Consider the following 22077-nt stretch of genomic DNA (forward strand, 5'->3'; position numbering starts at 1 on the left):
AGACTTTTGTAAAGCAGAGTTCTTTTGTAAAAAGGTATTATAGAAGCTAAATAGTGGGGGCAGCAGTGGCAATCAATTATATTGATAGATATTCATTTTTAAGCTCCAGTAAATTGTAGAATCATATCCTGAAATTGTTTGCTGCAAACAATGGATGGTCAGTGTCTTAGACTACAGTGCAGATCAGGCAGCCCAAGGGGAGAAGGAAAACAGGGAACGTGGTGGAGTTATCTAAGAACTGGAAGGGATGACTGCTTGGTTTCAGTGCCAGCTCTAACCTCAGCCAGCCAAGTGACCTTGAGCTTTCCAGACTTAGTTGGAGGGTTGGCAGCAGGGAGAGATGAGAGAAGGGGGAGAAGGTAGGGATGAAACATAAAAGTTGATCGATACTTAATTGTCAAGCACTTTGTCTCATCTGCAGCCCTGCTCAAAAGGCAGATAATCTGGCATCTGTCTGAGATACATTCTCCTACTTCTGAAAGCAAGGAGATGGAATCATTACAATTAATATATTTCATCATCAGGAGCTCTGAGCACTTTACTCACATTACCTTATGCAACCTTTTTAGGACATGAGGGAGAGAGAAAGGGAGAGAAAAGGAAGGGTCTCACCTTTTTGCAGAAAGAGAAACTGAGACCCATCACTGGGGGATGGTGCCCCTGCCATTAGAAGAGCTTATGTCTGTATGGGACTCCAGAGATAGCTGCCCACTTCCAAATTACCAAGCATCAATGGACAAGCCATAAGGACCAGTCCTTTTAGCAAAGTGTTTTCCTGTTTGGCATGGTGGTGCATACCTTTAATTCCTGTTGCCAAGGAGGCTGAGGTTGGTGGACCAATTGAACTCAGGAGTTCAGATGTCAGCACTAAGTCCTCTACCAATATGGTAAGCCCTCAGGAGGAGACAACCACCAGATTTCCTAAAGGGAGGCAAACCATTGCACATAGGAAAACCTATCAGCAACCTGTGAGCCTTACCAGCTGGAGCAAAATAGGGAGACCCAGTCTTAAAAGCAAAAATAAACAAATAAATGGATGAATGGATAGATGGGCGGACAGACGAACGAACAAATGAACAAATGAATGAACGAATGAATGAACAAATGAATGAATGAATGAATGAATGAATGAATGAATGAATGAATGAATGAAGAGGCTCCTCCTCTAGACACTGTAACCATCAAGATGCATCCTATCCTGGGCCTGGTAGGGATTAAGGAATCCCAGAGCTTGCCCTGGGATTCCCCATTCTGTCCTTTTCATTCTCCCACTTCTATTTGCCACCCTGCTGGGCTCTCAGAAAATTAAATCTGCTTCCAGGCTGGATTAGATTCAGCCCCCTATTCTAGCTTGCTCTCACCAGCCTCTGTGCTGACCTACATTTTTCATGCAGAGAGATGCCCCGAGCAGTAAAGAACCTGTCTGGAGCTAGAGCCAGGAAGAGAGGCAGGGAGAAAGAGAATGGTCGTCCCCAGAGCAGTCCTAGAAACTTACTTGCTTTCCTTCCACTTCCAGTTGTTCCCCCAGCACCCCAAAGTCTAGGATCAGTTCTCTCCCTGTCCCTTGAGCCTCTAGAATCATCCAAAGCCACCTAGAATCTTTGCAAACAAAGGAAATCCTAGAAGTGGGCAGGATGAGAGGGTTTAGAGCAGGGGGTCTTCCCCTTTTCTGTATCAAGCACCTCTGGGATGGTCTGGTTAAGTGTATGGGCCCCTTCCCCTAATAATGTTCTCAAGTCCATAAAAATAAAATACCTATTATCACAGAGGAAACCAACATTCTTTTTTTTAATTAATAAAGTATTTTATTTTTTCCGTTACATGTAAAGATAGTTCTCAACTTTCGTTTATACAAGCTTTACAATTTCAGATTTTTCTCCCTCCCTCCCCTCTCTCCCCCCTCACCTAGACAGCAGGTAATCTGATATAGGTTATATATATATATATATATATATATATATATATATACACATAATAACATTAAACATATTTCTGCATTAGTCATGTTATAAGAGAAAAAATCAGAGCAATGATGAAAAACCTCAAAATAGAAAAAAACAACAGCATCAAAAACAAAAGAAATAGTATGGTTTATTCAGCATCTATACTCCACAGTTCTTTTTTTTTTCTTGGATTTGGAGATCCTCTTCTATCATGAGTTCCCTGGAACTCTTCTGTGCCATTGCATTGGTGAGAAGAATATAGTCCATCACAGTAGATCAACACTCAATGTTGATGATACTGTGTACAATGTTCTTCTGGTTCTGCTCATCTCACTCATCATCAGCTCATGCAAGACCCTCCAGGGAAACCAACATTCTTGAAGTGAAGTTATCAAAATAGTTTCTGAAATGAAATTCACAGACCCCAAGTTAAGAACCCCTGTAAGAACAAAGGTGATCGTGGAAGAAACTACAAGAGTCTCTTTATCCAGTGTTCCCCACTTCCTAGTCTGAAACAAGCTAGCATTATTTGGGGAACCCTCCCTCCCCACTCTAACTGTGTCCCAGGCCTCCCCCATTACTGACAGGGTCACTAGTTTAAGAGCTAAAGCTCTGCACCCATGTACCTATCAGTCTCTCAAATGGGGACCCAAGCTGCCAGAAAGGGGGTAGAGAAAAGAAGCCAGAGATTCAGCAGCAGGGAAAGAAGGAAAGGGTGGGGATATGACCTCAATAATGGCTTGAGCATTTATGGGTTTTTTTTAATCCTTTTCCTATTGAGCTATTGAAAAAATGATGACTGGGATAAAATGACAACTGCATTTGATGCATTAGCAAGGTAGAACTGGAGCAACCTCCTTGCTCTGGCTACACTACTGCCGGGGCTGAAGCGGGGCTGGGGCTGAAAAGCTAGAAAGGAAGAATGCAGAAATCAGGGTTAGTGAGTCCAACCCTCCTGGAGGCAGAATCGAAAGCTGGGAGGCATGGGAACTAGCCACTCAGGTAAGTCAAGCCCTAGCAGGGATCACTGGGCTGTAAGCAGACAGGAAGGTGGGCTACACCCAAGGGTGTGCTAGCAAAGGTTTAACAACCACCTTTCGAGGGGGGAAATATATGCATGGGGCACTTTGAAATTGAATCTGCATCATTAGCATATTTTCTGTCACTTTCATAAGTCTAGACAATCAACAAAACAAGAAATTCAGTCCAGATTTGTAGCATTTGCTGATTTCTGAGGTGTAAATGCTCACACAGAAAATCTAACTACAAGTTATCTCTGGCACACCTCTGGCTTTATTCATTTGAATGGGAAACAAGGTCACAATATAGTTTCAGGGTATTGGTGGTTGTTTTTAAGATGTAATTCACTGTCTTCTACATTGGGAAAAACTGAGGGAACGCAGTCTTCATTATTCCTTGAAATGGGGGAGGGGCATAGATTGGGGAGCAAAGGTGGAATGGGACTCATGATGTTAGGTCATGAGGTTCAAGGACTTAGCCTTCCTGGTAGAAGGAGACCTTCTCTGGATAGATTTGGAGTTCATAGGATCATATTATTTGTGCTGAGAATGATCTGTGAAATGATCTAGTCTAATCCTTTCATTTTATAAATGACTCAACTGAGGCTAAGTGACTTAACCTTAGGCTAAGTGACTTGTCCAAGGTCACGCAGGTAGTTTGGGGGCTTAGTTGAGTGAGAATGTCCATCTTATGCCCTTGCCAAAATATCTGTGGCCCAATGGTTCATTGAAAAGTGAAGCACCAATGAGGCCAAACAAGTTAGATCCCCATAGTAGCCAATTAATTGACAGGCCCCAGACTCTATACTTAGATCTGGTCAGCTAATGTGTGATAAAGTAGAAAGAGTATTAGACTTGGAATCGGGAAATCTGAGTTCAACTTCTGGCTCCAACACTTGGTAGCTATGTGAGCATGTATAAGTCACTTTATTTCAATGAGTTTCCCAATAAAAACCATTTGTACTACCTTTTAGCATCAATGACTCTTCTGAATAGGTGGGTTTGTAACTGTTATAATTGTTCCAAAAATCTTCTTCTCATTTTTAGCTTTTCTTCTAATTTGAAACTAACTTTATTATGAGAAGTGTGATATAAATATATAAGCCTCAAACTCTTTGGAAATACAAGTTATTATCTCCAACATATGTGATCAATTAACAACATGGCATAATAGAAAGTTGAAGTCAGGAAAAGCTGCACTCTCATTTAATCTCTGACATATAGGAACAAAGAAGTGTAGATTTAGCACTGGAAGGGACAATGGAAATCATCCAGACGACTCCCCAGATTTTACAGATGAGGAAACTGAGACCTGGATAGTTTAAGTGACTTGCCCAAAGTCACACAAGTAGCAGCACCAGGCTTTGCAACTAGAATCCTGTCTCTAATTCCCAAACACTTTCATTTGAATCTCACTGCCTGCCATAAACATACTAATTGTGCAACTGGGGGCAAATCCTTTAATCCTTCAGCCCCCACCCCTACCCCACCCGGCAACCCTCAAACTAAGTTGCAGACAAGTTGCTGATCAATATACAGTTACCACAATGGAGATAGATATAGATCTCTCCCCACAAAATGCTAAGAATTACCAAGAGGATCAGGTGAGAGAGTGAGAATGCCTCAAACCAATTCCATCTCTTTATTTCAATGCACTTCCTTGAATCTGTGATCTTATTAACTGGGGTTTTCCATCCTTTGGGACAGTGCATAGTCCATCCATGACTCCTCATGCCATGATTTTCTTATCCATGTTCTCCTATAGTTCCTCCCCAGAGAGCCACCCAACATGAAAACCTTCCTCTGGGGGTTTTTCCATTTCACAGGTACCAGTCAGTGCATCATTCGGTCTTGCTTATCCATCCCAAACAACCAGACCTTTGCCCTTTCCAGTCACACATTTCTTTGATGGCATCCATTGACCCACTGTGCTTAAGTCATCTTTGGAAATATACTACATCCTCCTGTTCCTTCCATACATCTTTATATTACCCTTCAGATTACCTACAACCTCAATTCTTCAAGGGATTGCAATGTTCGAAAATTGGCAGCCATCGGCATGAGAAAGTCTAAGGCAATTAGGTGGCAAAAGTCTATAGAGTATAGTCAGGAAGAAGAGTTTAAATCCAGTATCAGACACTTTTTAACTGTGACTCTGGGAAAGTCACTTAAATTTTATCTGCCTCAGTTTTGTCATCTGTAATAGCACCCACCTCCAAGGGTTGTTATAAAGATAAAATGAGATAATATTTGAAAATCATTTTACAAACCTGAAAATCTACATATTACTGTGATTATTGTGGGGTTTTTTAAAGAGAGGCTTTGTGCTGAAGAGCAGCTTGGGAGAAGTGAAAGCATGGTACAGTGCCCCAAATCCAATCCATCCCAGTTTTCCTTCTGTTCAATTCTAGGCTTTATTCATAGTGTGTCTGCAGTCCCTAGATTTAGTCACCAATGTACTAACTCACAGGATTTGTTATCTAACTGCACATTATAGTCTAAGGATCAGACATTTTTCTTTATTGAAGTTTTTCTTGTATGTTTTATTGTGCTGCTCTCTAAGTAATTATGAATCTCATTAAGAAGGCCCATAATATTCAGAGGGTTAATTCAGCTAGCAAAAACCATTTACAAACAGGATCACCTAGAAGATCTCATAGTCTCTCAGGAAATCCCTCTTCCATCTGAGCTTGCTGAGACCATTCTTCACATCACTGGTCATCATCTTTGGCAAGCATACATCTCTCCATTGCGTTTCTTGCTTGATGTTACTCATCAGAGGATCAATACGATCTTGCAGTAGTAACAGGAAAGCTCTCAGAATTGTCTTTTGGTGTCTACACTATGTGAATGTAAAGATGTGGTCCTCTATTGCAAAGCTTTTTAAACTGTGGGCCATGACTCCATATGGGGTAACTGAATGTCGGGATCATGAAAAATTTGGCAGGAGTAAAAGGTTGTATATACCTATTTTATACCTGGGGTCACGTAAAAATTTCTCAGGTGAAAAGGGGTCACAAGTGGGAAAAGTTTAAGAAGCCCTGTTCTATTTTTTTAAATCATTTGGGGGGGAGGCAGCTAGGTGGTGCAGTGGATAAAGCACCAGCCCTGGATTCAGGAGGACCTGAAGTTCAAATCTAGCCTCAGACACTTGACACTTACTAGCTATGTGATCCTGGGCAAGTCACTTAACCCTCATTGCCCTGACAAAAAAAAAGGTGGGGGGCTAAAAATAAATAAATAAAATCATTTGGGAAAATGTGCCTGTTATATTGACAATTTTATCCAGAATTTCCTCAATATGTATGTAGATTACATAAAGTTTTTATGAAAATGAGATAAATGGACATGAATCAATGGATTTTTTTGTTTGGGGTCCATAATACTATCTGTAATTTTTTCCATTTTTCATCTCCCTAATTGACCTCATAAAATGATGCCTTAATATATTCAAGACTGGCTTGCCTCAAGCATGAACTTCTTTAGCCTGGCCCAACAGCTTTTCCTGATTTCATCTTCTTAAGTATCACTCCAACTTCCTCATGTAGCACACTGGGGACTGAAATGTCAACATCCTAATCTGGTAGTTCCACTCTCACCGATGTTGAAAATGGAGTATTATAAACATGCTGAAAATGTGCTACATTTTCCCTTTATCCATTATCCTCCTGTCAATTGCAACTATGAATGTTCTTGGGATGACGCGGCTCAGTTAGGTCTCACACCAACCTTTCTGTCGATAGGTTTAGCCATTTGCTCATAACTTTTTCCACCATCACGCCTTGTCAATCCCCTCTCTTCTTATTGATGAGTTCCTTCCAGGGGCCTCTATTGTGGGGATGGGCCCAAGCTTGCCATGCTTCACTCCCCTCCTGGCTATGCTTTCTGACTTCTGACCTTTCCACTACGCTCCCTTACAGGAACCTTCTCCCCTTTCCCATCTCCCCCCTCCCTTCAGCTTCCTTTGATGTGTCATCTTCCTCTTTAGAATGTAAACTCCTTGAAGGTAAGGACTGTCTTTCTATTTCCTTGTATTTCTATCCCCAGCACTTAGCACAGTGACTGGCACCTAGTAAGTGCTTATTGCCTGCCTGTTTAGCTACTGTCCTCCATACTGTTTTACAAATAGACATGTATTAGAAACTGGTGTTGGCCTTGACTATTATGTCTCTCTACTTAGGTAGGAGATCAAATGTTTGTAGACTAAGGCAGTTTCTAGATTCCTTTGACCTTCGTAATCTGATGACTGCTTTAAACTGGTTAAACTTTCACAGGATATGATGATAATCAATTTGCTTTTTTGCAAATTCCCATTTTTCAGCATCATCAGCATCATTGTACCTGATGCAGTCATTCACAATGTCTTCTCATCTTTACCTATTCTTCTAACTTGAAGCTGATTTTGACCATTGCTCTAACCAGTTGATAGTCTAACCACAGACAGCTCATTCTGATGTCACACCTATATCTATAACTAGTTATTTCCACTCTGTTAAGATGTTGTTGTTGTTGAGTTGTTTCAGTCATATCCAAACCATCATGGCCCCATTTGGGTTTTTTCTTAGCAAAGATACAGGAGTGATTTGCCATTTCCTTCTCCTGCTCATTTTACAGATGAAGAACTAAGGCAAGTAGGGTTAAGTGACTTGCCCAGGGTCACATAGCTAGCAATTACCTGAGGCCAGATTTAAACTCAGGAAGATAAATCTTCCTGACCCCAGGCCTGATATTCTCTCTACTGTGCCACCTTTTGTTAAGGTATAATTAGTTTCATTTTTGGTAATTTTTTTCAGTGTTCATGCTCATGTCTAGTACCTTCTTACTTTCTTGTGGAAGAAAAATGAATCACAAAATGAGAGTTTCTGAGTTTGAAGGGACATCAATGGCCATCTGGTCCAACCCAAAACTGAAAAGAATCCTTGCTATAATGTACCTGAGAAGTATTCATTCAGTTTCTGCCTGAAGGCCTTAAGTGAAGAGGAAATCTTCACCTCCCAAGGCAGCCAATCCCACTTTTGGATAACGTCAGGAAATTTTCATGAATTTTATAGTCATATTTCTGAGTAGTCTACCTTCCTTTGGCTTCTTGTTTCTCAATACTGTTCCACATTTTCTGACATACTTCTCCACCAGTCAATTAGCATTTATTAGGTACCTACTATGTTCCAATCCCTTAGTATCACAATCAGTGCTGGATTGGCTTAAAGGGTCTTTTCAAGTGTTTGGTAGATTTCTCCTGGCTCTTCGTCTTCATAAACCACAATTTTCTTCCTGGTGGTCTTTTAGCTGATGTTCATCATGAGTATCACAAGAGAAGATGACCAAGTGCCCTCCAAATGACTTCTCTTGATGCCTTTGGGTACAAGATTAAATCAATTCTACCAACTCCTTTATTTGACTTTCCAGGGACAATCTATGAGCCATGATCCTATTTAACAATGACTTCCTTTTGGCTTCTGGTTTCTTTTGTCAAAAGGATATCAGCATTAATGGGGTTCACTTGTTATAGTGGGAGGTCAATTCTTTGGTCATTGGACAAAAATCTCATGTTTGGAGTTCTTTCTATTAAATTAAAGTTTATGGATGATCTAACCACTGTGTAATTCTTAAAATCCTCTGCTGTCTTTTCTACCACCCCACAATCAATACTATAGAAGTAGAAAGGGATTTCACAGGACTGAGAGCTTTTGAAATTTTCCTTATTTTGTGGCTTAACATGGACAAAGAATTCATCAACTAATGATCAACTAACTAAAGTACTGGCCCTGGAGCCATGAAGAGCTTAATTCAAATCCAACTTCATAACATTTACTTGCTATGTGACTCTGGGCACTTGCCCATTTAACCTCTGTCTGCCTCCATTTCCGCATTTCTAAAATGGGAATAATAATAACACCTACCTCCTAGAGTTGCTATAAGAATAAAGTTAAATAATATTTGTAAAGAATTTCATGTCTGGCACATCATAGGTGTTTAATAAATGTTCGTTTCCTTTCCTCCTTCCAAGTGGTCAGCCTACTGAGTGATCATCCTCTCCATTCTTAACAATTCAATCTGTCACCAAGACTATATATTCAAAGCCTTTCTATCATGGTAGAACCAATCAGAGGTTATACTCTTTTTCTGGTCTCCTTCTTTTGGCCCCACTTTTGATCCATGGATCCCCTTCCCAGAACAATGAAGCATCAAAATGGGACTTTGTAAAGAAACACCTTTCCCACTATTAGAAAAACAACTTGTGGGACAGCTAAGTGGCACAGTGGATAAAGCACCAGCCCTGGATTCAGGAGGACCTGAGTTCAAATCTGGCCTCTGACACTTAACACTTACTAGCTATGTGACCCTGGGCAAGTCACTTAACCCCCATTTCCCTGCAAAAAAAAAAGAAAAGAAAAAGAAAAACAACTCAGAATATACTCTATGGTGGGGCAGCTCATCCCCATACCACCTCAATGAAGACCTTTGAAGCTCCTTGGCAAGGGCTCATCTTGTACATAAGGACTAGAGCATCCAAGTAACTTATCCCAGGTCATATAACATGTGTGATATGTGATTGTTCCCTTCTGAGGTGACTCCAGGGAGGGATCTGACCTACGTCTTCTGATCTGGAATGGTCATATGCTGACATAACCATGGAATAGTGCCTTCCCAAATGCTCTGGGGCAGACATATCAGTGCAAGATTCCCAGAAAGGGCAGAAGGGCAGTGCTGTAGATAAAACTTCTCTCCAGCTTACAACCCTACATTCCCCGCATCCAGCACCCCTCAGTTCTTTGGCCCTCTCAGCTTTTTTTCTCCTGCCTGTGTATGCCGTGTTCAGAGGAGCGATTCCATGATCTTTGGGTCTATAGAGCTGAGCTTCTAGAGAGTCAAAGGGAACTTCCTTTTCCAAAGAATCTAACTGTCTTTTGACCTCCAGTAGCAGGAAGTTTGGGCATTATCATTTTCTCCAGCTCAGCAGGAGTTTGGACAGAAGTTTTCTCAGCCAAGACATTTGTTCTGTTGTCTGGCTATTTCAGTGACTTCAGTGACCCTGCAGCACTGTACCCAGTGAGTGGTCTGTGCCATCATTTGGCCCATCATATATGTTATTGTTATTGTTATTTAGCTTTTTCCTGAACTGGGCAGCAGTTCATTGACAAATACCCGAGGCTTTTAATTGACTCAGTATGAGTCAACAGAATGACATGTGGCCAAACATGAGCTAATATGATCTTAATAGATGCACAGAGCCCTGAATGAGGGGGATAATAGTCCCACTCTGTTGCTGCAGCCAACCCCTTCTTAAATATGATGTCCATTTCTTATCATTAAATGACAGGAAGCACACTGAGAAGCTGGAGAAGGGAAACAGGGATGGCAAGAGAACTAGAAATGTAAGCTCAGGGCAGGAGTTGGGTCATTCTTTGGATCTGTATCCTCAGAGCCAAAGAGCCTCAAACATAGTGAGTGCTTAATTGCTAGAAACTCCAGGAGGCTTCATTAAAGGAGCTAGAAAACTTTTGCCTAAAGAATCAAGGGCTTAGAGAATACCAGATATTGAAGAATTTATCACAAGGAAGAGGGAGTAAACTTACTTCTTTTATCCCCATGGGGCAGAATAGAGGAACAATAAGTAGGAATTGTGTGGAGTTAAATTTTAGCTCAAAACTTTTAAACAATTAGAATGACCCATAAATTCAGTGATCTGCCTGTCAATGTAGTGAGTTTACTCCCTTTCCCTGGAGGTGTTTAAGCAGAGACCAGATGACTGCTTGCCAGGAATGCTTCTGGTAGGAATTAGGCCAGATGACTTCTGCAGCCCCTTTTAACTCCAATATTCTATGAGATCATATATAGAATTAAAGAATCATAAAATGTTAGAGCTGGGACAGGGTGAATCTTGGAGATACTTCATCATATTTTACATGTGGAGAAACCAAGACTCAGAGATTGTGGCTTCACACGAGTAGTTATTAGCAAACCTATGTTAGAATCTAAGAAGTATTAGATTTCCATTTCAGTGCTAGTTTTACTCCATCCTCTCTGCACAACTTGATGGGCATTGTGCATCTTCGGATTCTATGTGCAGTGCCCCCATACCCTGTCATTATTTGTTATCAACAATGATATTGATGAGAACAATGACTAGACAGAGAGCCCCATCTCTGAAAGTTGAGAATCAATCATAGCTTCAGGCTCCATGGTCCAGGATGGCTTTGACTTGTAGGATCTCACCCTTCATTCTCTGGGTATGGGATATCAAGGGTCTCTATCCTTCTCCTCCCAGACTTATGTGGGAGTGGGATTTGAGCCAGTGTGCTTCCCTCTCTAATGTAAGACAGACGGGCTATAGTACAAAAAATCAGCCAGCCTGCCTTACTGATGTCAATAATTCAGGGGTCAGTACTTGAAGGGGTCATGGGGAGGAAGTAGAATGGTTCTTGACATTTCTCCACTGGAGGAAAAATGAAGCAGTAAGATTTATCTTCTCCCAGTCATTGGAAACAGGTCTATTGGAAAGAAGTAGGATGACTCATCGGTCATGTCACTGGGACAAAAGATATAGGGAGACAGTTTTGCCCCCAAGAACTTTTCTTTTAGGCAAGGCCAATGAAAGAGGGTGGAATGGTTTTAGATTGGAATGCTGTCTTGCTTCATTCCTGTTCAAGTACAACTCTATCCTCTCTGGTTCTGTTTGGGCTGGTGGGTTTAACTAAGATTGTATCGGCCCCCACAGGCCAAAAACTGTACCATTATGAGAATCAGCCAAAAGACCACCATAAAGATAAATGTGGTTTATGTGCCACCATCTGTTGAAGAAGTTGAAGGGCTGGAGAAATTCTATCAAAAACATGATCAGATCTTTGAGACCAAGTGAGTTTGGTTGGAGTCACTCGCTCAGCAAAGGGTTCTTGCTGCTGGTGACAGTGATGGACTGATTGAGGGGAACAGCTAGAGCCTAATTTCTTCTCTTCTTTTTTACAGAACTGTAGCCCCAAGCCCCAGCTTTGTTGAACATGAATGGGACGGCCAATCTGAACTCGGCCAGCCGCCCTCATTATGCCTCCTCCATCCCTGTGCCTCGAGCCGCTTCCCAGACCAAGATCCATGCCCTGGCAGCATCACCTCAATTGCGTCCCCGCCAACACAGCCTCGTGCCCAGCCCCCAACGGGCAGCCTCACCAAGACTGGGAAAGGCAGTAGGCAGCCCCAACAGCTCCTCACCCAAGACTCCCAGAGGAAGAGGCTCTGCCAAAACTTCTGGGGGGCTGAAGGAGTCCTCCCTCCCCCGACAGGAGAGGCCTGAAGCAGCAGAGGGTTATGAGGGACACTCAAGCCAGAGTCTGAGTTCTCCATGGAGCAGTCCCAAGGTAACTCCCAAAGCACTTTCCGGTTCCAGGGTTGGACCCAGGAGGACTGAGGAGGTCCAAGTCACTGGGGGCAAGAAGAAGAGGACACCAGAAGGGATCAGGGCTTCCCAAGCCCAGAGCAGGAGTCCATCTCGGATCAGCTCACATAGAGACACACCTGGAGCTTCGGAGAGCAGGAAACCTTTGAGCTGCCAGGACAAAGACCAAGAAGTGAACTTGAAAGGTTCTGGCCTCTCCAGACCCCTTGGGCCTGAGGATGGATCTCCACATGAGCTACATTCAGGGCCTTCCACCTCAGGCATCGGTCTGGTGCATAGCAAAGGATCTTCCCCTAGCCTGGGGACCATCAGCTTCTCCTCAGCCTCCCAACACCCTAATCATCCTGTCACTGCCACAGTGGCCCCCTTCCAGTACAGGTAAATGGAGAGGGAAAAAAGGGAAGAGGTCAGTGAGGGGGCCTCAACCCTGACGATAAAGAAGCTCTGGACTATGTTGACACAGGTCCAATGTCATATAGATTAGGGGCCCAGAGTTTCAAGTATGCAGAGAGAATGAAGCCAGGGATGTAGGACAGATGAAGGGAGGTTTTGAAAAGCTGGGGAGTCACTGCCCAGATGGACTATGGGAACTCCCCAACTAGAGATCCCAAGGAAAACCTATGGAGATTCCTAAAATACTGGTTAGCTGTAATCAGGGGTGGCCTCGGTCCAAGGAGCCGATGAAATGGAATGAAGGAGTTCTGAGCAAGGGGATGGAGTAAGTCCTGTCTAAACTGTCTGATTCGTGTCATCACCTCCTCTTTAGGGACCAGGCCTGCAATTCAGCTAAGCTGCCACCCCCTGAATGCAGCCTTGGATTGGGACTGAAGAAGGAAGATGGCTAGGCTTCCATGTTTTCCCTGGGCAGACTATAGGACACAAAATATTACCCCACACCCCAACCAACTGTGCCTTTTGTAAAGAATATAACAGTGTAAATATTAGCTAATCTTTCATTCTTACCATATCAGTATGAGTGTGGGTTACTTTTCTCTCCAATCTGGCTTATATAAAACCTCAGTATAGACTATAATCAGTGTTATTTTTCAGTATCATGCCCATATACATGTGCAGATATCCCTTTATGTGTGTACATGTATACATAGAGATACATGTGTGCACATGTATATGTGTATGCATGCATGTACATGCAGTGTCCTAAAAGTCTTGGTGCAGTATATTTATTTAAAGATTTCAAAGAAATTACACATTAGGACTGTGACCTGTATTTGAGAGGGCCGTATTCAGACCAAGATGGTAATTGTTCTAAAAACAATACACAATTTAGAGCAATGTTTAAAGAAATATAAAGAACTAGGTACAAAATAAGTCTCTAACTAGAGTTTAGTGGTTCTCAATCACTGTTTAATCTAGTCAATCAGTCAGCATCTATTTATTAAGTGCTTACTATGTGCCAGATATTATACTAATCTGGAGATACAAAAAAAGAAAAAAATTCTCTTCTCTGTCTTCAAGGATCTCATATACTAATGGGAGAGACAAAATGTAAGTAACCATAAATAAATATATCTATGTGTATAAACACACATATTATATAGAGGGATACGTAAAAACATGTATATATGTTTATGTGTGTATACATATATACAGAGTAGATGGAAGGTAATTTTGAAGGGGGAAGCTGAAAGTGGCTTTGGGGAAGGTATGACATGAGCAGACCTTCCCTTTAGAGAAAACCATTTTGACATTGAGGTGGCAGATGGATTGGAATGAGGAGCCACTTGAGACGGGGAGGCCAGCCAGAAAGCCATCGCAATAGTCCAGGTGAGAGGTGAGGAAGACCTATGCTAAGATGGTGGCTGCTGTGTGGATGGAGAGAAGGGCATGTGTATGAAAGATGTTGTACAAGATCTTCCCTAGTGCCTAGCACAGTGCCTGGCCCATAGCCAACACTTAACAAGTGTTTACTGAGATTGGCTATTTGGTGTGAGTGTGACTAGTAAACCAAAGAGGACACCAAGAATGTGAGTTGGATTTCTGGCCTAATGAAAGGCTTTGGGTAAATCTCAACCTTTCCAGGCCTATTTCCTCATCTGTAAAATGAGAGTGTTGTACTAGAACAATGGTATCAAACTCAAATAAAAATAAGGGCCATGAAACCACACATAAGGATCCCTGAAGGTCACATATTGACCAAGAAAACCACAGATTCACATTACCTATGCTCTATTGTATTTTTATTTATTACGTTACATATTTCTCAATTACCTTTTAATCTGTTTTGGCCTACCCTTGGGAGTCTTTGCAGCCTCCTGGCCGCATGTTTGACGCCCCCCTTCCAGCTATAACTCTGATCCTACAATCCTAAAATGTTTAAATGGATTTACAGAGCATAAAATGGATCTTTGCAATTCAAAAAAAAAAGTTTCTCTGATATATCTAACTCTAGTCTTCAGCCGAAACTCATGCATTTTGTAGCAAGCCTTTGTGTTACTTTGCAGTAACTTATTTCATATTCCATACCAGTCACCCATCCTTCAGTCTTCCTGCAGTTTTAGAACCTGGTTTATATGGAAACATCCTACAGGGTCCAGACCCTTTCCTCTTCTGCATTTTAAAGCACTTAACAGAGCAGAACACTGATTCATTCATGCATTCATTTACCCAGTCAACAAATAGTCATTGAGTGCCTTCTGCGCCAACAAGGTTTTTTTAGACTATGTCAGGGTGTATCAGGGCCTATGACTGAGTAGGGTCCATGGTACTGATTGAATCTTCTCCAATTTGGGAGGATTTGTAGCCAAGAAGTTCCTGAGAGTGTGCAGGTGTCCCAACCCATTCGTAGACCCATAGGCTTGTAGATTTAGAACTGGAAGTGACCTCTGAGGTCATTGTCCAGCCCCTTCCCCCAAGGTCACACAGCTAGGAAGTATCTGAGGCAAGATTCAACCTTGTCTTCCTGACTCTCCCTCCATGATACCAGGGCTACCCTGGCTCCCAGTCTTGGCTTGTTTTAAATGGTGCTGCTTTCCAGCAGACCCTTTCATTCCCAGCCATTGACTGCTGCTGGCTACAATTCCTTCCCCTGGGGTCTTCACCAGAACATCCCGTCTGAGATCTCTGCCCACTGCCCGGTAGGCATTCATCCAATGCTCAGAAGCTTAGTTCACTCTGTGGAACCTGTCCAGTCGATGGTCCTGGCGTCAGCCCCCTGCAGTCACAGAGCAGGGCAGGAGAGGTCAGGAACATTACATGCCAAGATCAAGAAGCAGGAAAAGAAGTCTTAGAACTAAAAAGCCATGTCTAAAGTAGAAGCAACGGGCAGCTGGATGATGCGACGTTTGGATCACTGGGCCTGGATTCAGGAAGTTCAAATCTGGCCTCAGACACTTACTAGCTGGTTGACCCTGGGCAAGACACTTAACCCTGTTTGCCCCAGTTTTGCCTCATCTGTGAAATGAGCTGGATAAGGGAAAAGCAAACTGTTCCAGTATTTCTGCCAAGAAGAGTCGGACAGGACTGGGAAAAAATTGAACAAAAAAATTGGAAGCAAAGTCTAAACTAGGAGCCATGACAAGGTCCAGCTGTGAGGGTTCCGCAAATAACAGGTGTTTGAGCTAGAAAAAGATCACTTTAATTTGCTGCACTCTTCTCATCTGTGACTGCAGACTTTGGTCTGGCCAGCCCCACCCTTGAATTTCTTCCCGCTAGGAAGGTGGCCGATAGTTGGTGTGGTGAATAGATTACTGGACTTGGACTCCAGAAGTCCCAAATATGTATCCTGCCTTGGAAATTCCATAGCTGGGCAAATCACTTAACCTCTGCCAGCCTTAGTTTCCACATCTGCAAAATGGGGATAATAACCTCATCAGGTTGTCGTCAGGATCAAAGGAGCTGACTTATGTATAGCATTTCGTAAACCTTAAGCCACACAAATGCCAGCTATTATTCTGAAGCCTCTTCAACTGGAGAGCTCCAACCTCTACCATTCTCACTGGTCTCCATGGTGACAGCTGAGTCTGTGTGTTAATTGGATATATATAATGTTGAGGTTTTTTCCCCCTTCATTTCAAGCCCTGGTGTTGGAGATTGCTAGGATTAGATTTACGACTAGATCCAGGACCAGGGATTAGGGTTAAGGCTCTGCTGTGGACCTCTTAGGTTCAAGACACTGCTGGCAGATGGGGAGGAATGTGACCTCAGGTTTGAGACCTGGAACTGCTGCCACAGGCAGACCTGGCGTGGGCTCCAGGATGGTCTGCCTTCCCCAGGCCCATTCCCAAAGAGGCGCCATCTGCTCCTGGAAGCACCAGACATCCCACTCTCCTGGAAATCTGGCCCCTTGATCACATTCCCATCAGCAAAGTGCTTTCTGAAGGATGAAGGAGAGGTTATCTCCTCCCGCCCCCTGCCAATGATCAGGCTAGGATCATGCCCCTTCCCAGGTGATCAGGGACGATCCTGAGCTATGAAGCTTCTGGGGAAAGAGATGCTCTGGATTCCATCATTCTCCCCTAGCCTCCTTTCACAGGGGCTCTGCTCAGTGCCTCTGGCAGAAGCCAGAGCTCATTTTCTCTCTGAATTGATGGTACCACCTCTCAGAGCTCCATGCTTTCACTTCAGTTGGGGGTGGAGGTGTCATAGAATCTGGAGAGATGGAAGTCACTTTAGTGGTCATCTGATCTCAGCCCTTCAATTTACAGCTTAGGAGCCAAGGTCCTGGACAGGGCCTCATCACTTGCTCAGTCACACAGGGAGTCAGTGACAGAACAGGGGTTGGAAGAGAAGCATTGTACAAATCAAATACTCTTTCCCCTGCACCACCCAGTCCCTGCCCTCACCTAGCTTTCATTTAGACCTCATCCCTGGCCCCTCTGTACCTCCTGGACCCACAACAGTTTCCCCATTGTTAGTGTGGCTTCCAAGCACCCACCAAACCCTTTGATTGTTCTCTGATATCTCTTGCACCAAAACCATGGCCATGTGTGCATAAATGCATAGCACATTGTGGGTCATTTTCTTTTTGTGTGGACCTTTGTGTGGAATTTTGTTTAATAGAGTATGAAGTTGTAGGGGTGTGTGTGTGTGTGTGTGTATTCTAATTGCCTTCATTCTGGCTTGTTCTCCTTCAACTTTCTTGGGACCCTGCTGCTAAACTAAATGCTTCCCACGTGAAATGAGCAACTAGAAACTAGCCCTTATCAGGACACATTATAGCTTGACTCTTTAGGCTTCAAGAAATAGGAGCATCCAAAGCACTTTATCTGAGATGATTTCCTGGATGAGAGAGGCCTGAAAGAAGAGGGCAGAGGAGAATAGCAGACTGGGGCACAGTGGACAGATCCCCTATCTGCTCCCCTCCTCTTACAGTACTTCCTTACTTGGACTCTCTATTGTGTCTGGCCAAATCCACTCAGGGTCCTTTAACCTTCTCCTCTGGCCAGATCTTTACAACAACCACTTCCCCTGCCTAGAATGACCTTCTTCCTTCAAAAATTCCACTCACAATGAAGCGTGCTATCCACTTCCAGAGAAAGAACTGATATTAATTGAACACAGACCAAAAAAAAAGCACTTATGGATTGTACATACATAACCTATATCAGATTGATTGCTGTCTTGTGGAGGGGTGAGGGAAGGGAGAAAAATTTGTAACTCTAAATCTTATGAAAATGAATGTTATGGGGACAGTTAGGTGGCACAGTGGATAAAGCACCAGCCCTGGATTCAGAAGGTCCTGAGTTCAAATCTGGACCCAGACACTTGATGCTTACTAGCTGTGTGACCCTGGGCAAGTCACTTAACCCTCATTGCCCAGAAAATAGAAAGAAAGAAAGAAAGAAAGAAAGAAAGAAAGAAAGAAAGAAAGAAAGAAAGAAAGAAAGAAAGAAAGAAAGAAAGAAAAAAGAAAATCAATGTTGAAAACTACCTTTACATGTAACTGGAAAAAATAAAATAAATGTTTGTTGCAAAAAAAAAGAATCCCACTCACAGCTCATCTCTTCATGTTTCATTCCACCCAGCTCCAGCTATACCTCCTTCCCTTGGCAATTATGCATGTTGCTTGAAATAGCTTAATCCATTTATATTTTCTTTTTGTTCTTTTTAACTATGGTATATGGTATAGATGAAGCTATATGGTATATAGATATATGGAATATGCCATATCTGTCTATATCTGTCTATATTTCTATCTCTATATGTGTGCTCATGCCCTATCTCTCCCCTGTTCTAACTCTCTCAGATTGGGAACTTCCAAGGACAGGAAGCAGTCAATCATCAAGCATTTATTAATCACCAATTGTATACCAGGCACAGTGCTAGTTGCCAGGGGTACAAAAACAAAAATGAAACCCCATACCTGAACAGTGGCTCCATCCAACTGGGAGCTCCCTGAGGGCAAGTACTGGGTCTCTTCTGGGAATACTCCCCTCTCCCATCCCTCCTTCAGACCCAGCACCCTGATTTGGACCCTGCATCCTTATTCAATAGCATCTGAATGACTTAAGGTAACTTAAGGCAACAAATGCATTAATAAAGTCATGAAGAAAACACAAAGGCTGGAAACAAGGGGAGAGAGGGAGAGAGGGAGAGGGGAGAGAGAGAGGGAGAGGGGAGAGAAAGAGAGAGAGAGAGAGAGAGAGAGAGAGAGAGAGAGAGAGAGAGAGAGAGAGAGAGAGCGCAAGCGCTGGAAACCCTGCTAAAGAGCTTGTTCCTCAGTTCACCTCCCCCTCCCTTCTCTGGAATAAGCCAGTCAGCCCCTTTTGAGCACCCCCACCCCCACTCATTTGCCCAGCTGCCAAAGGGTCCATTTAGCTGGAGACAGTGGGCGGGCAAGTGGGCAGCTCTGAGTGCCCAGGGTAATTACCTATATAAAAAAACCCACTGCCCCTTTGTTCCTGGGGCCTGCTTGCCCACTTGGAATTGTGTTTCAGGACCACAACCTTGCCTCTAGCTGCCACAGCTGACCCAGCCCAGATGTGGCTTCTTCATGAGTCCTCCAGCCCCAAGGCTGAGCCTAGCCCTGCTTAGTCCCTAGTATCCCGGTCACATCAGCCTCTCCATCCCCACCAAGAGTGGCTGATCTCACTTAAAGAGGAGGTTTTTATATTCTTTTGGGGACAGGAATAATTGTACCCTGGGTGGCCTGACAAAGATGTCCTGACTCCTAGACTTTCCAGCTATGTGACCCTGGTGCAGTAATTTGACTTCCTGACTTCTACAGAGGAGAAGGGAAACCAAAGTTCATTAAGGGTTTAGGGGAGATAAACCAGTGCCTCTCCTCAGCAGAGAAAGGAAATATACTGAGCTCCAAGGGAGGCAGAGCCATAGCTAGCAATCTGTGTGTCTGGGGTAGGGTAGTGTTGGTCCTGGCATGATTTGGGAGATGGTCACCTGGGATGGGGCCTAGTGGGGAGGGGAAGAAACTCTAGGAGCTTTCTGTTTTAAGTAACTATTTTTGCTCATTGAAAGCTGGCCTCGGAGTCTGGGTTCAAGTCCCATCTCTGACACTGGCTGGCTGGCCTTGTAGTAAGTCGCTCTCCATGCCCCTGGAGCCAATGCTGTAAGGCTATAAATTGTCAACAGATGCCAGTTAGCCTCGGTATAGGGAATCTCCTACAAGAATGATATCACAGGTCTGGTCCAAAAAAAATTCTCGCTAAGTAGGTGCTAAACTCAGTTGTTCCTTTGCTGAAGAATCGCAAATAATAAAGAATGCTCTAAATTTTTGTCTGTGACCTAGTTAGAGCTCTGGGGGGGGGTGTGGCTGTACCCCTCAAAGCCCTCTGGAGCAGCTCACTTGCCCCTACCTGGGCTTGCCCAGAAGGATACAGGGTCCCCTTGGGACATATCAGGATATACTTAGAGAAGTGTGTGTGTGAAGTAAGTGGCAAAGATGAAGAAGAAGATCCATTCAATCTTCCTTTGAAGGAAGGGGTTTGCCTTTAAGGCCAGACCTGCCTAGAAATGGGCTTCAAAGCACTTCCCATGAATGACCATGCCCTTTTCATCCTTCAGGTTGCAAGGTTGTCAAGACACTGACCCCCTACCCCAAGATGGTTGTGCCTTTGAAGACTACCCCAGTCCTTCTGATGGATCTGAAGACAACTTCCCCAGCTTGGGTAGGTTCATATCTGGGGAAAGACTCTCCTGGAAGCAGGGAGGCACTGAGAAACAGATCAGGTTTCCTGAGTGGGTGGAAAATCACTTAATAGAAGGTCCTGCTTTCAAAGAGTGAGATTTCAATCAGTGACTTAGGCTTGGGGGCTCAAGGCTTTTAACAGGGATACTTAACCTGAGACAGATTTCATAGTGCCCATGAACTAGGATGGGGGAAATGTTCCTTTAATTCAATATAATTGGTTCCTTTGCAATCTTATCCATTTTATATTATGCATTTAAAAACATTCTTCCAAGAAGGGGTTCGTAGGCTTCACCAGACTGACAAAGGGGTCTGGGACACACATACACAAAGTTAAAACACCCTCCTTTATAAATTCAGACTTGCAAACCAGGCCTGGTATTTTACCAGGAAGAGTCTTCCATATAAACCAATATGATAAGCACATATTAATAATAATAGCTAACATTTATATAGCACCTACTATATGCCAGGCACTGTGCTGAGTGCTTTACAATTTTTTTTTTACTTTTTTTACTTTTTTGTGGGGCAATGAGGGTTAAGTGACTTGCCCAGGGTCACACAGCTAGTGTCAAGTGTCTGAGGCTGGATTTGAACTCAAGTCCTCCTGAATCCAGGACTGGTGCTTTATCCACTGTGCCACCCAGCTGCCCCCTGTGCTTTACAATTATATCTCATTTGATCCTCACAACAGCCCTAGGGGGTAGGTACTCATTATCTCCATTTTACAGTTGGGTAAACTAAGGTAAACAGAAGTTGTTACTTGCCCAGGGTTACCCAGCTAGTTAATTATGTGAGGTCAGATTTAAACTCAGGTATTTCTGATTCTAAGTCCAGCATTCTATCCCCTGCACCACCTAGCTGTCTTATTATCAGGTAATCAAGGGCCATGTCTCCCTCATCAGACTGAGAGCAGTCTGAGGGCAGGAACTGAGTGATATCTGGGCATGATCCTCTCCCCTCTCTGGCATACCTCCAATTGTCTGACTCAGTATACCTCCCATCTTGTAATACTGAGATCCTGTCTAGAAGACCAAAGCTCAATAATCCATACCTTGTCACTAGACCCTAGAACAGAGAACACGGGTAATAACCAAAAGCACTGGTATTGAAATGCAATTGCACTCTGCTTGAAACTAGCCTCCTGTGCTGCTAGCCTGGCACAAATGGGGACTTGCTCCAAGAAAGTGGACAACTTGCTTTGTACACACCTCAAGGTCATAGGGGGTTGGTTAGTGTGGGAAGGGCTGAGCCTGCAACCCAACCTGCTACTCGGATCAACCGAGTTCCCGGAAACAGAAAACAAACCCCAGCCCCGTGTCACCCTGACATCAAATTCCTGTTATCCCAAAATTGATTTCCTCACCTTCTCCACCCCAGCCATTATCAGGGTTGACCTCTCTTTCTGACCATCTCTTGGTCTCTCTGCCAAACCTTCTGAGCCCGGGGGCTCCTTCTAAGCATTCTGGTGGGTGGGTGGACACGCTGGCAGGATAATACTTCAGGTATAAGAGCAGCACTCACTTTGCATGAAAAGCAGCCCCAAAAAATAGATGTTAAAAAAAAGCAACCCTCCTCCTCCCACAGAACAACGATGTCGCACATGCTGGAGAATGAGGG

At 43.5% G+C, this 22077-nt stretch overlaps 1 protein-coding gene across 8 annotated transcripts in view; it reads left to right on the top strand.

Moving 5' to 3' along the window:
- NAV1 (neuron navigator 1) overlaps positions 1 to 22077 on the top strand; it is a 381557-nt gene that overhangs the window by 128925 nt on the left and 230555 nt on the right. For all 8 annotated transcript variants that reach the window (XM_044000374.1, XM_044000373.1, XM_044000375.1 and 5 more), the window contains exons 2-3: positions 11930 to 12731; positions 20334 to 20437. In XM_044000374.1, the coding sequence (XP_043856309.1) occupies positions 11962 to 12731; positions 20334 to 20437 (874 nt within the window). In that variant the 5' untranslated portion in view covers positions 11930 to 11961. The remainder of the gene's footprint in view (positions 1 to 11929; positions 12732 to 20333; positions 20438 to 22077) is intronic.

This window comes from Dromiciops gliroides, chromosome 4 (genome assembly GCF_019393635.1).
Source record: "Dromiciops gliroides isolate mDroGli1 chromosome 4, mDroGli1.pri, whole genome shotgun sequence".
Classification (NCBI taxonomy): Eukaryota; Metazoa; Chordata; class Mammalia; order Microbiotheria; family Microbiotheriidae; genus Dromiciops; species Dromiciops gliroides.